Source organism: Leptonychotes weddellii, chromosome 12 (assembly GCF_054177405.1).
Source record: "Leptonychotes weddellii isolate Sample4059 chromosome 12, ASM5417740v2, whole genome shotgun sequence".
Taxonomy (NCBI): Eukaryota; Metazoa; Chordata; class Mammalia; order Carnivora; family Phocidae; genus Leptonychotes; species Leptonychotes weddellii.
The window spans coordinates 61606185-61621564 of record NC_138380.1 but is presented as its reverse complement, the minus strand read 5'-3'; the positions used below and the strand labels follow the sequence as shown (position 1 = coordinate 61621564).

The window sequence follows — 15380 nt, the reverse complement described above, 5'->3', positions numbered from 1 at the left end:
GGCTCAGTAACGCCTAAAACAGCCAGTCTTGTTACGGCACTTCAACACGATCACAGTGAAGTTTAAAGTACATATATGTTTGACATCTGGGTAACTCCGCAGAAAAATTAGGCTTCTAATATAAGATGTTTCTGTTGGATTCTGGAAACTCATTTTAACAGAGAATGGATGTGTGTGTTGTTTCTAACCTGTCAAAACAGCAGTCTATTTTCCAACTGCCTCAAATGAAATTTATTAGTGTGGTTAGTTTTCTAATCTTCTCATTTTAGTTCAGCTCCATCAGCACATATGGCAATGCTTCCTTGGCAAACTTTACCAGAAGGCTGCTAATGTGAGAAAAGATTTACAGGGTACAATATTAATATAGTATTTTGTCTTCAAATTTCATAGGTTTGAGATCTAAATCACACTAGTCCCTTTGATCCCAGTCCCTTGTGCAACCCAACAAGAACTGCACTGGACGTGTGGGGACTAAGCCCACATCAGGAACCTCCAACATGAGCTCCCTACGGCACCCCAAAGAGGTTCCTGGAGCCGTGTGCTGGATCAGAGGGCTATGTTATTCTTTACTTAAAAACCTTTTAGAAACAGAATTCTAGAATCTCAGAGTTGGAAGGGACTCTGAAAGAAACTCATTAATAATGCTGGCCTAATTGAAGCGATTTATTTCCAATGGCTTGGCAGCAAAATGAATGGCTTGGAGACTGGGCTTTGGAGGTTGACAGACCTGGGCTGGAATCCGAGGTCTGTACCTTTTTCCTGCTGAGTGATCTTGGGGATGTTATTCTTTGAACTCTAGGTTCTTCACTGGTAAATCAAGATGCTGATGATGACTCACTGGTTTATTACGATAATTCTATGAGTAAATGTAGAGCCAGATACTATTCACAACCTTCATTACGTATTCAAAAACGAGATGTTTCTATCTACCTGTTCAAGGCATATCCTTGATTCTGTTCCTGCATATAAGAGGCAATTCTGCCTGAATAATGTTCACAGTCCAGAGTTAAGTCCAGAGTAGGATGGGGTCTCCATAGCATGATGCCTATCCTTAGAAGAGCTGTCCCCCAGATGTGGGGGCACATTTGGTCTGAGAATGTCTCGTGGCCCTGCTTCCTCTTAGCACAGACCTTACAACACATCTTTAGGTTTTCAAGTTAAAATGTTTTTTTTTTTAAGATTTTATTTATTTATTTATTTATTTGAGAGAGAGAATGAGAGAGAGCATGAGAGGGGGGAGGGTCAGAGGGAGAAGCAGACTCCCCGCCGAGCAGGGAGCCCGATGCGGGACTCGATCCCGGGACTCCAGGATCATGACCTGAGCCGAAGGCAGTCGCTTAACCAACTGAGCCACCCAGGCGCCCTCAAGTTAAAATGTTTATGTTAAGAAGTTAAACACTGCTCAACCTCTCACAATAAGCACCTCTTTACAATTCCACCGAGTGGCAGAAGAGCCAGGTGAGGAAGAGTGTGGAGTCTGGATCCGGGATGCTAGTCTGCAGGCTGACTCCGTAAGCTGTTAGCTGTATCACTGTGGGCAACTTAACCCAATCTCTTTGTACCTTAGTTTCTACATCTATAAAATGGAAATACACACAGTACTGTCTTCATGGGGTAGTTCTGACAGTGACTTAAGTTCATATACATAAAGCCCTCCAAGCACACAGGAAGTACTACAAAAGTGATTTTTTGTTGTTTGTTTTTATCTTCATCACCATCACCATCATCACTCTCCTCTTCCTTCACGGACACTGGCATCTGGAGAGGCTAAGCAGCTTGTCCCAAGGCCCTCCGTGACCGGGGACTATGCCGTGGCGCTCGGAGTTGAGTTCATTCAGCTCCACCACTCCCCTCCAGCCGGGGCTCTGCCACGCGTGCTCGGCACCTCCCTGGTCCCTCTAGTAGACTTACTGCTCCAACTTTCTTCTTTGCTCTATAAGGGCTTTTCTTCTGGCCCCAGACTGTTCCACAACTTTTCTCTGGGCCCCGCCCAGCCCTGAGCTAGCACCCTGCATGGATGGGCCCTTTCACATGGCGAAAGGAGGTGGCGGGGTGGTGGGCACCCACATCATGCCTCCACTTCTCTCTCCAGGTGCTGCGTATCGGGCACTGAACGGCGGGGCCAACCTGCTGGTTACGACCTGGAGAACAGGTCCGAGTCCGGGCACACACCGGGAAGCGGGCTCGGGTAGAGCAGCAGGTGGCGAGCCGGGCTGCCGGCCCATGGACAACTGTAAGCACCACGGAGTAGCTCTCCTGAAACGCCACACTGCACGAGACAGACAGGAGCAAGATGCTGAGGGGCCACAGCAAGGAAGAAACTCCGTAACTAAAGCAGCATCTCTGTCTCAGGGCAGAGCACAGTCCTGAGAAAGGGACCGCCAACGAGCACGTAAAGTGGGGAAGGGGGCATTCAGGGCAGAGACAAGCAGTGGAGTTTGGTAGGGGAAATGAGCACATAAACGATCCCCATTCCTCTAGCCAAAGGCACATGAAGCACTTTTTTGTGTTATCTAGTTTCAACCCAGAGGAAACCCCTCCAATGTTAAATTTTTACCCTCCTGACCTCCCCACAGAGGCCACTACACTTGCCCTCATCTTCCCAGAGAGCCCTCCTTGCTTTCAACATCAGATTACCCTTCATTCTGGAGCTATCAGCACTCTGCGCGCCCTGTCTCACAGCTTTTATTCCTGCTCCTAGTTCCATGGCCTTCTCTCTTCACTTGTTCAAGCCTTCTTTCCTCCCTCCTCCTCCAACCACTTGTCTGTCCGCCTTTGACTCATATAGCCCTGAGGCATGAGGCATTTCCACCCTCCCTACTGAGCTATCCCCTTTCAGAGCCCTTGGATCACTTGGGGCGGGGCTCCTGGGGAGCACCCCATTGGGACTGGGCAGTGGAGCTGGGGAAATGGCGGCGGGGGTGGGGGCGGGCAGTGCAGATGGCCAGATTTAAATGATTCTCATCTGGGTTAAATGTTTTACTCCAAATGTCAAGAACCAGCCATGGCTCAGGATGCCTTTGGAAGACTGAGTGTCAAAATGTAAATGACTGATACTGATTTATAGTCTAGGAAGGATTTAGTTCCTTTGACTCCTGCTTTGGGGCTGGCTTTCTAGAAGTGAAGATCATTGGGAAGAGAGGTCCTATCCCCTCCTTCCGTCTGGTACATGACAACTCCTAGTCATCTTTTCTTCTACCTCAACTCCTTGCTGCTGAGGTTTAATCTGTTCTGCTTGCTGCAGCTTCAGCGATGGCAGTAACTGGTTATAAATGACCATTCTGCAGGCCCAGCGCTAACTCACTCAATCTCTTCTTCCCTGGGCTTTGTCTACTTCGATCTTTTCGTCATCCTTCCCAAGTTTCTAAGCTCACCACTGTCGTCATCCGGCCCTCTGGGGCCTCTGACAACGCACCCACCCTCCTTGGTCTGACCTTGTACTACTTCTGCCTCCCATGTTAACACCCTGTGCTTCCTATAGATCTCCACAGATGTGATTACCCAGCTTATGGTTTCCTAGAAGCAAATGTCTGCCTTCTGATCTTTTCACAGCCTTAATGCCCTAAATTAATACCCTTAATGCAAAAAACTGGCAAAAAAAAAAAATAAGATTCAAACCAATCTATTTTGTGCTCATTAGAAGCTTTGCTGGACATGGATTGACAGCCATGATTTGGCGCAGTTCAAAGATTCACTGCAGTTGGTTCCAAGACACATGCGTTCTTAAGTTATGCAAAACAGTTGTAGAAACTCCAATCGTTTTATTTTGGTGCTAGAATTTTTTTAAATTTATTTTTATCCACAAGAATTATGCAAGAAGGAATTTCACCGCAGACCCGTGTAATTTGGGTACTCCCCTCTATAGAGCCATTAACCACAAGAAGAGGCCTTGCTTAAACTAGCTGTCTGACAAAACTTCCTTCCAGAATGCAAACGTATCAATAACTTCCTGAGATATCACCACAATATCCTCTAGATGTCACCTTGAGAACATTCCAGGATGGAAGACGACTGCTTTCGCACCACACAGACAACATGAAATAGACCCATTTAAGACTCTGTATGCCCAGATCAATGGTTTAATTAAAACAAACAAAAAAATTTTTTTGCCAATTAACTCGAAAATTAAGTAGTGCTCCAAATTAAGTTTAATTCATAAAATGATCTAATTTCTCTTTCTGGCAGATTTTTTTTTTATGACTTCTCCCATCAACAGAAACAAAAACAAAGACCTTCCTTTAAGAAGTATTTCTCATGGATTCTGATTTCTCTTGAATCTTTCTCCCAAAGATCCTCCCCCAAACATTTTCCATTTTCTAAGGCTGCTCATCTCATTACCCCAAGCATCTGAGGGAGGAGAGTACAGCAAAGTTTAAAGGCAGAAATTAGTTATTCCTTGATTGGTAAGAGCATTTAATTGGGGACGATTACCCAATCGATTGTTTCTCTTTAATATGCCAAGTCAATAGCAGGCCAATAACTGACTCATTTGGTCATGCAGTTCATTCAAACCAAATGAGCTGTCAGGTACTTCATTAAAAATTTTAAACACCTGAGTGCATGAAATCAATCTGGAGAGTGGGGAGGAAATAAAGGAAGCCTTTTACAAGTGACTTCAGGCAGATCTGGATTATCTCGGGTGTTATTTCCCTTCATACAGGCAGACTTAGACTTAGCCTGGGGGTCTGATTTTCAAAAATTACAGAAAAACCTTGGGAAATCATTTTCTTGTAAAGAAAGTAGTGTATATAATAGAGAAGGTCTGCAGAGTCAGTCCCATAGTATTTCCAAGGGGCTCCTTCCTGATCCCTCCAGAATAAGAGACTCTCAGAGACAAGGAACAGTGAGCTGCAGAGACATGGAGAGTAAGACCTAAGAAACCCCAATACTACAAGGCCTTGTGGCTTGCTGGAGGCCCAGGACGCCACCAAGTCCGCTGAGGACAGTTGCTGACACTCCCCTTTGGACCCTGGGGCAGTAATTGAAATGTGTTCTCCATTTAGGACTGGATAACCTCCCGGACTGCATGTGGAGGCTGGGAGCAGCCAGAGAAAGCAAACAGAAAAATCACCTGTGGTGGAGGGCTCAAGAGTTCTTTAGAAAGAACCTTCATTCTAGCTGTTGCACGAGGAATTACCTCTTGATACAAACACAGCGCCCCTTTAGAGATCTGTATTCTTGTTATGGGAAGAAAAGGAAAAAAAAAGAGGGAGAAAGATGCTTATTAACCTTATAATAAGAATACATGCTGCAAGCATCTTCTTTCAGGGTTAACTGCCAACTTTTTTCCGAAATATGCATAAAGATAATTTTAAAAATAGGGGGAGAGACCTTACTTGTGCAACATTCCCAAATTATACTATTCAGGAAATATTAGCAATTATATATGTATTGATGCAGAAAAATTACATGTTAAGCAAAATTCCCTAATAAAAAAATTGGCTCCGTATTTCAAAACATGTTTATAAATTAGAGATGTCCTCTGACACCGTCTTACATCCTGCTAGGTGAAGCATTATCAGAGGTAATTCTAAATTCCTAAAATTGAAATTCAAGTTTCCCTTAAAATAAAATTTTTATTTTATTTTTATTTTTTTTTAAAGATTTTATTTATTTATTTGACAGAGAGAGAGAATACAAGTAGGCAGAGGGAGAGGGAGAAGCAGGCTCCCCGCAGAGCAGGGAGCCCGATGCGGGACTCAATCCCAGGACCCTGGGATCATGACCTGAGCCAAAGGCAGCTGCTTAACCGACTGAGCCACCCAGGTGCCCTAAAATAAAATTTTTAAACAGTAGAACTACATCTAATGAGAAATTTATAGTAAAAAAAATCACGTACGCCGTGCGCTGTCTTTACTATGCACACACCAGGTTACGACAGTGATTCCCAGGGGTACGTCAGGTCTTGCTGTTTCTCTTAGAATCTCTGCTAGTACTGATGGCTTCCCATTTTCATCTGATCTTTCTGCTACCCTAATGACAAGCATTCATAAATAAGCAGTTACATACAATTATTAATTAATGATTATGTGCAAAGCACGGAAGGGAACTGGTCCCCACCTAAGCAGTAACAGGAACAGGTCATTTTTATGAAGCAAGGTTATAAATAATTTTTTTAACCTGAACTGCCAATCATCTCTTTGCTCTCAAGATCCAAGCTAAAGAAAGAAACCAAACAAGGTTTTATAATAAATCTTTCGCTTTAAAATCATTTACTAGAAAATAGAAGAAGTCAAGAGGAAATGAACAGAAATGATTCCCAGAATTAATCTTCTTATACTCACATTCTACCTAGCATCCTCTGAAAGGGAACCCTTTAGGGTTCAGGCAGCCAAAACAGGTGAGATAAATGGCTGTTTCTAAACCAGGAAAAGGGGGAGGACTGCGTCTTTGGTTTTCAAAGTGAGCCTCCATCTCTAATAGGGGGGCTGACTCCCCTTCCCTAAGGAGTTAAAACTAGCTCCACCCCCTCCCCCAAGCCCCTCATCTTACAGATATAATCTCTGAAAGAGCAAGAGGTTTGTGGGATGGCCATATTAGCTCAGCACTCGATACTCAGGTATGCTTTAAGCTGTCCTGTCTATGGGGTTAAAAGAATAGGTCAAGGAAGAAAATCTGGATACAACCAAGAATCAAGATCTGTCAGACTGGTCAAAGAGGAAAGAGAAGGGACTCAACATGAAATCAAACCAGATCAACACAAGCATATTAAAGACATTCAGCAGGACAAAAAGTATTTCTCACAATCCTAAAGGCACTCTCGACATTTAATCCAATCCCGAGGGAAGGCCATAAAAGTAGTCTGGGAAGCAATGGGAAGGCTCAGACGTGCTTCTGGCTTGACATGCAAAGCTCTCCAGGCAGAACACAACCCACGGGAACAGGGAAGGTGGCAGCCTTTGCCCGAATCACAGCAAAGTAGGCACTGTGACATTAACCTTGCACTACCTGGGAGACATTTCATCTGTGAGGTTTGTTGTCACCAGGACAGAAGAGTATTTCAATGGAAGGCAGTGACCCTGTAAGGGTCATCATCAATCACCTGGGGTCAAAGACCTTCTCGATTGTAAGAAGAGGCAGGGGGTGAGGGAAAGAGGGCAGAGAACAGATCAAAAGGCCTTTGATGGGAGTTATCTACCTACACAACAGAACCTGCAAAATGGAACTTCTCTGGAGTTCAAAACCCCCTAGTTTATAAGGTGAGAGATTTCAAGAGGGGTCTTTGTTTTTTTACACCTGGATGCATAAGATGAAGACTGGAGTCAGCAGATGGCAGAAGAGGCCTAGAGGCAAAGGTTTACATGGCTGCCAGTTTCAAGGTCTGTCCCCAGAGTACTAAATACTATTTTCTTCTAGAGCAAGCATTGAAAGGGAGGGAAGACCCTGCCAACAGTGCAGCTGCCAAATGGCAAAGTGGCTCAGCTTGAACCGCCTTGCAATACTGTATTTTATTTTATTTATTTTTGAAAGAGAGAGTGTGTGTGCACAGGGGGAGGGGCAGAGGGAGGGAGGGAATCTTAAGCAGGTTCCACACCCAGCGCAGAGCCCAACATGGGGCTCGATCTCATTACCCTAACCAAAACCAAGAGTTGGATGCTTAACCAACTGAGCCACCCAGGTGCCCCACAATACAGTATTTTAGTTGCTGATGCAAATACACTTACTTCTTTTCTCTTTGTAGAAGGCAATACAGAGAGGTTGGGAAATAAAGTCAAGCCTCTTTAGGCCAATGACAATGGAAAACCAGTCAGGATCTGTGGGATATTTTCTATCAGTGATGCCATATATCTTGCTACTGTTTCCCTTGCTTCATGAGCCTTAGATGATTGAAGGAACAGCTGGATAGGACTACCTGTTAGAGTGGTGTATGACTCAACTCCATTGGGTACAGAGTGAGAGGAAGGGAAGAGGCATCTTTAAGAAAGAGGCAGTAAAGGAGGACTCCACTGAACCCTTGGTTACCCGCCTGACAGACTTTTCTGGGGTATGTTCAAGGACAATCATTAATCCCAAGTAGGCTCTGTCCCGTCCCCAGGATGCCTTTTCCTTTTAACTGGTGAGCAGAGTTACTTCAAGACAACAAACAAAATGAGCCTTTTATTTATTTATTTTTTTAAAGATTTTATTTATTTATTTGACAGAGAGAGACACAGCAAGAAAGGGAACACAAGCAGGAGGAGCAGGAGAGGGAGAAGCAGGCTTCCCGAGGAGCAGGGAGCCGGACGTGGGGTTCGAGCCCAGCACCCTGGGATCATGACCTGAGCCCAAGGCAGACGCTTAACGACTGAGCAACCCAGGTGCCATAATATTAGCCTTTTAAAAAACCCACGGAGGATATTTATAAAAAATAATTATTTTAAGAAATAAAACATACTAAAGAGCAATATAAATGGCTTTCAGATTATGGGCTGTTTTGATTAGCCATGCGCTGGATGCCTCCAGCCTACTCCCATCAGCATGGATAATTGAGAATCTGCTGCATTTCCACTGTAATGCAGTCTCCCTAATCCATGTCAGGCATGCAGATGGAAAACCAAACCTTCTGGCTACTGTTTCACCTTACATGGATTCAGCACACAGCACTAACCTCTGTACAGTCCAAAGAAGCCTTCGTAGCGTAGCACCTTCTTAAAACAGTCAAAGCTGTTTTTATACATAAGTTCTCCCACAAAAGAGCCAGTTGATCGTTGGTTCTGCATTCGAGTTTTTACGAGATCGATAGGATACACAGCAGTGGCTCCAACAGCTAAAATCAGACAATACCACTGGTCAACGTCAAAGAGAAGCCTGATGAAGCAGAGGAACAAACTGGGCATGTACAGATTGTCAAACGGCATGAACTTTCCTAATAAACAACTCTGGATTTTCATTCAAGTGTCTCCTGATAAAATGATGTCCCAGACAGTTCAAATGTACAAAAACACATCACCTACAGCCTAACTGCGTTGTTCACCCATCTTAAAAAAGCCTATCTGCAGCTAAATGAAAAAGGCCCTGACCACAGGCAGGTATGGGGGAAGTTCCCTTTGCTCTTGTCCCATCCCAGAGGTGCACACGGGACATGCGCTTGGAAAGACCAAGGAAGGCTCTGTCCATTAATACTGTAAGGTGGAAAATCAGAGAAAAAAATCAGAGGAATGATAAAAGTGAAAAATTTGCACTCATCCATGACTAACCTCCAGCAATGGAACCCAGCCCAAACCTGTAGGCCGACTCTGCAACCTGCAGGAGAACCGGTCGGGAGGAATCCACTGAGGCCTTCTTCTTTGCACATACAGGAGTCGGGGGGGGGGGCGGGCAGGAGACAGAAAGGACAGAACAGAAATGAGCACATATGATTTTTTTAAATTGCCCCCTGGGTTCCAAATTCACGATACCAACTAACATTACAAAGAGGAAGGCAGGGTTAGATTCTGTTGTTCTTATTAAGAAAAAGTTATTATTATTGTTAATGCTGCAAATCAAATCTGAACATAATGAAAACCATTATGTACTCCCCCAAAAACGTTATGAACCTATTTTCAACTGTTTAATTCTTGGCAGTGATCAGGGAGATCCAAACTTAAAAACATTAATAAGACATCATTCTTCTTCAAGCAAACTGGGAGGTTTGGGGGGTTTTTGTTTATTCATTTTAGTCAAGTGTCGTTGACCTACAATATACTAGTTTCAGGTGTAAAACAAAGTGTTTCAACATTGAGGTACTCTGTGAAGTGTTCACCATGATAAATCTAACTACCATCTGTCACCATAGTTTGTTTTCTAATGGCAACACCCAGCCGGGGAAGAGTTGATAAAAATGGGGCTTCTCAAACCTGCCATTTAATCTAGTATAAACTTGAAGGAAAACTTGGTAATATACACCCAAACTCTTGTACATAACCTCTGCCCCGCAGAGCTACTTATAAAAAATGAGACTAGAAAATAATCATGTATGTGGACATGGATCAACCTATGAATGTTAAAAAGCAATACTGTTTAAGAGCAAAAACTCTGAAAGTAACCTAAATGTCCAATAACAGAGGCCTGGTTAACAATGCTGCACCCTTGGGATGCTTGACTGGCTCATTCCATAAAGTATGCGACTCTTGATCTTAGGGTCGTGAGTTCGAGTCCCACGGTGGGTATGGAGATTATTTAAATAAATGAATAAACATTAAAAAAACGCTACAGCCTTAAAATGAAATCATATGTCATTGTAAAAGAATTATTTGATGTTAAGACAAATGTTCATAAGGGCTTATAAAGTGAAAACAGGTTAAAAGGAATATGGCAGGTAGACAGGTATTCATGATACCTTTATAAATGTTTGAAATATTTCATGATAATCTTTTAAGAACAATGTTAAAGACTGTGTGCAATATGATGTTTTTAATTAAAATTATTTGTGGGCATATGTATGCATATAAAAACATACTAACATTTTGGCTATTCCAACACCTAGAGATAACTCAAAACATTTACAGTGGCTACAACTAGGTGGTTGTATTACAAGTAATTGTTACTTTCTCCTCTTTCCTATCCACTTTTTTCTAAATTCATACTTCACGCCAGTCAGTTGTTATTTTATTTTTCTTTTGACCTACTATCCTTACTGTGTTTTTGATGCCAGAACATCTCAGAGTAGTGCATTTTTCTGCTCTACATAAATAAAACAGTAATTTTATGTCACGCAAAGTTGTCAAATGAGGGTGATAGTTAATGCTTAACAGTACCTGTTGAATGAATACATTCAATAAAGTTTGTTTTTTCAAAAGCCATGATAATTAAAATAGGTGAACAATGAAAATAATTACCAACCCCAGCTATCAACCCACTGAATTTTAGTTGCTGTCAATCTTACACAATTCTAACAGAATGAGATAATTTGGACTCTCCTGTGAAGTTACTTCACTGAAAATAGCTTTACATAGAAATATGCATCTTTAGAATGTAAAGCATGTCTTCTGCAAATTTCATGGGGTTTTTCCAACTCTATCTCTGCATAGACGGAAATCACAAGTAACCTCATTTTGACAAATGCATCCTTAAGAAAGGCACTACTTCTTTTATATGGATATAAATATGTAAGACTTAGATTCTGGCATCAAAATAATGAGTGAAAGTACTTTGAAAATAATGGGGGGAGGGCGCACAGTGGACCTAACCGCTATCACTAACTCTTAATGGAAAAGACAAAATAAATGCAGTCCCAAATTTTCATTTAACTTTTCTGAAGCTCGAAGTGTAGCATGCTCATGAGACAAGAAAGATTCCCATTCCTGCACAACTCTGTTGAGGATCCACGCTAGCACGGAGCCTACCAGGTGGATGACCTCCATTGCCTGAGTCCGTCAGTGTTGTCAGGCCTACTGGCGTTTACATAGGAAAGAATATTCCAGGCAAGGCTGCTGTGAATCGCTCTCAACCTCTCAGCCGCAGCCAATCATTTCCTGCTGTAAATCTCATCTAACCCTTGCATGGCCAGAATCAATGAGCACCACCATAAACTCTCAAAAGTTGCAGAGAGCAGGAAGGAAAAACTGTGGGCTACCACTGCCAGCTGGAGAACAGAAGGAATCTTTTAAAAACAAAACAAAACACCCCTCTGCTTTTTCTTAATTCCCAAATTTCTACGACAGCTAGTTGCATAGAGACGAAGAGCTAAGCGTCTGGTAAGTTGCGTTTAAAAATCAAAGGGCGGAGAGCAATGGAGCTGCGACCTCGCACGTGACTACACAGTGCGCTCTCCTGCACTCGGGGACATCGGCTCCCTCTTGTAACAGCCAGCCGGCATTCCAGAGGTGCCTCGTTCGGGTTTCCTGAGCACACACCCACCACTCTGAGCTACACGCTGCACACAAAACTCGCTGCTGCATTCGAGGGGTGTGGGGAGAGCTGAAAGGAGGGGTGCTGGCTCGAGGCCTGCCCGTCCTAAAAATGTAGGCCGCATCAACCCATTGTGGTCAAACTGGCGTCTCTGTGCAGACTCGGAGCTCCAAGCCAAAAACTGTTAAGTCTCACAGGATTCAGGGGTGGCTTTGCCTTAAAGGAGGTATTTTTCTACAATGACGCTCGTCTGTGACTGGATTTACTTTACAAACATCGTGTAAGCACAACACATGCTATGAAAGCTTTTATTCTCTAATCCTGACCCACAGCAAGTCGAGCAAGAGTTAAATGAGGAGGTCCCATGTCTTAAGTTTCTGACCCTCATGACTTCATGAGATTGGTTTCTGTTAACCATAAAATAAAATTTAGCATTCCTCAAATTGTTTCCACATAACTTATGAATCCTTTCACAGAGAAAAGAAGTCTAAAAGCCTTCAAACTATTACTCCAGACTAAACAAAATTATCTCATTTTGATATTCAGAAAAACGGAAGGCGCGGCAGTCACACAATGAGCTGATGAAGTACCTCTCTGTGCAGCCGAGAAGGCTTTCGGTCAGCAACATGCTGCCGCGCTGGGACAGCGACACCAAAACACGGCGCCTGGCCCACCATCCCCCAGCACCAGAGTTAGGGAAGAAGAAAAGATCTTCTGCCTATTTTGGCATGGGGGGTGGGGGGGCAGGCTTCCAGTGCAGTTAGGAAATCACCCCATCCTTGAAAGTAACAAGCAACTACCTGTCAATCAGAACATCTCTAACTAATTTCTCTTTGCAGCCTTTTGAAATTGTCTGGATTTTTGGTGCAAAATGTTAAAACGGCAGGTCAGATACCAGTGCCAAAAAGGCAACTGCGAGTAGAAAAGGTTTGGGGGTACCCTACTGAAGAAACATCGGAAGCAAGTTTGTTCCTTTTGCCCACCTGCTTCTGGGCCTCAGCCAAGTTGAAGGGCAGAGTTCCCTCTTCCAGTGGAGCAATTCGTTCAATGTCTGCTAAGGTCATACGTCTGAAGGGGAAAAAAACAAGCATGAGCAACAACAAAACACTAGTTTATTAAAATTTGCAATATGGAATTTGAAAACATTCCCTTTTTTGTTCCCCTATTTCGGAGTCCTCTTTTATTTGGCTTCTTTTTCTCCCAGTGTGCTGCCCTCCTCCTACCCCCACCCCCTCCATCCCCTAACCTCCTTTTATTAAGCTAATTAGGAAAAAAAAAAAAGGCCAACTTACCCGCGTGGCTCATATAAATCTGCTAACTGAAACAAGATGTCAACTTCCATGGGTGTAACCTGACCAAATTTCTGAGCTGCCAGAACAAACTCCCCTGTATGGAAAAAGAGTTAAAAGGGAAAGATTCAAGAAGGAATAGCCACTAAATGCAGCATTAACTCAGGGCGCTGGAGTGAGTGAACATCACAAAACTTTATTATCAGTCACAGAATTCAAGTAAACCCAAACAGGGCAAGAATTATTGCAATTCTTTCATTCGTCTGGAAGGTGTGTGCAGAATAGTTTCTCTAACATTGACTTTAAAAGCCTGATGTCTCATTGGAAGCCTTGGAATAAATGACACAGGACGTTATTCAAATTGCAGGTCCCAGAAAACAAGGAGGCCGATACGAAACTTCACATGCATCAGGCCTGGGAGGTTTTATTAATGAAGCTGTGCAATTCCTAAGGCAATTCTTTTTTAAAAACAAAAAACAAAAAACATTAAAATGTTGATATCTCGTTCTGAGGTTGTCACCAGTGTAAGTTTACGGAATTCCTCATGTACTTCTGAAGGCCACTTTAGAGGCCACAGATTTAGCTCAGGTTTTAGCACGATTTGAAAACAGTTAAGAAATTTTACATGGTTCCCTAATTCAAAGGCTGTCTTCAGTTTATTTAAAACTTGCTGAAGATTGTTTTATTTGCTTTTGTTTGTCTGATCAAAGGATGGAGCACACACATGTACCATATGGTTAATATGTGTCAATGGGATAGAAAAATCTGTAACGTAATTTCCTGGTTGCCTTCTTTACCCTAATAATAATACACCAAGATACTAACAGGCAAAAATTCAGATTTATTCTCACTCACCCTTAGTCACCTCTACATCTTTCCTGTTGCCAGCCAGAGTGCTGTAGATCTTTCTAATGAGTTCCATGTTGTTAAGGAGTGAATTAAATCCATTAAAATAGGAGAAGCTAACTTGATGGGATGTAGTACCTCCAGCAGCCTCAAGTAAGTTGAACGTAAGAAAGGGGAGAAGAACAATAAACAAAGGATTTATAAAATGAAGAAGATTCAGAAGTACATATATCAAATGCTAGTTTTGGAAGTAATCAAGAACGCATGGATAAGAAGAAATGGCCATAAGTATTTTCTTTTCACATTAAAAAAAAAAAAAAAAAGCTATAAATGAATTTTAAAAGTAACTGCAACTAATCATGACCAGAGCTTATACTCTCCACACACAAGTCCTAGAAAACTAAATAAATACATGTGTAGGATTATAACAACAGGACCAGTAGTAATTTATAGAGTTCAAATTTCAATTGGAAATGTTTTATAAGTTTGTTTATTTCATCTAATGAGCAATTCTGAGAGGCTTAGACATGCACAACTATACTATACACATGCACACATGTGTGTGCTTAGACATGTAAAACTGTATTATACCAACCCAAACATAGTATGAAAGTGGTCAATCTAACATTAATATCATGATTTGTCATGTTACTTAGAACTAGCAATAAATAATCAGACTTTACACTGGTGGGATTTCTAGCAAACAAGCGTATTCCGGTAAAATTATGAGATGTCATATGCTTGGATGGGGGTTAAGACTGGTCAGAATACTGATAATCAGAATTTGTAAGAAGCCATATTTCTTCCCAGGGGGCAAGGGAAACAGATAGCACGGTCATTATGAATGGAACTTCAGTTTGGGGTTTCAAATTCTCTCCTTCCCTAACAAGGCAAAATATTTTTATTAGGAAAGCACTTCTTTATAAGGTAACAACCACATAAATCTTCACTTAGTAATCATTTAAAATAGCTGACCTAAGAGTTTAAAATGGAGTAGAGAAGGGCAGGGGAAGGCCAGAAAAGGAGCTAGACTAACACAGTGCAGAGTGGAAAAGGCCTTGTCAGAGTTCCATGCCTCCCAAACGAGGAACCAGGAAATAAAGTGAAAGTGAAAAGCTATGCTGAGTTCCTGCCTATGGTAAGCATTGTGGGAAACCCAGAGCATGGTAAAAACACTCCAAAAGTCTTCTCCCTGGGACTAACAAAAGCACTGTGTAAGGGTTTCCAAATATGCATGATCATCAGAATTACCTGGGAAGCTTTAGAAAGGAGATTCTAGGACCTCACCACCTATAGGAGATAAATCCACAGGCCTGGAAGAAAATGTCATTATCTGTATTTTTAATATGCCTGGTCATTCTTATGCTTTGTGACCAAGGCCTGGGAACCTCCAGCACAGAATGTTCTGGGCCACCTTCTAGGTCCATGAGGTCAGAA

General features: G+C 42.4%; 1 protein-coding gene across 1 annotated transcript in view; it reads right to left on the bottom strand.

The window, feature by feature from the left end:
- The window catches only part of SLC25A13 (solute carrier family 25 member 13), a 175854-nt gene that overhangs the window by 55266 nt on the left and 105208 nt on the right, over positions 1–15380 (bottom strand). Inside the window, 6 exon segments of the mRNA XM_081799691.1 lie at positions 1432–1576; positions 8588–8746; positions 9177–9264; positions 12792–12876; positions 13101–13194; positions 13953–14091. Coding sequence (XP_081655817.1) covers positions 1432–1576; positions 8588–8746; positions 9177–9264; positions 12792–12876; positions 13101–13194; positions 13953–14091 — 710 coding nt within the window.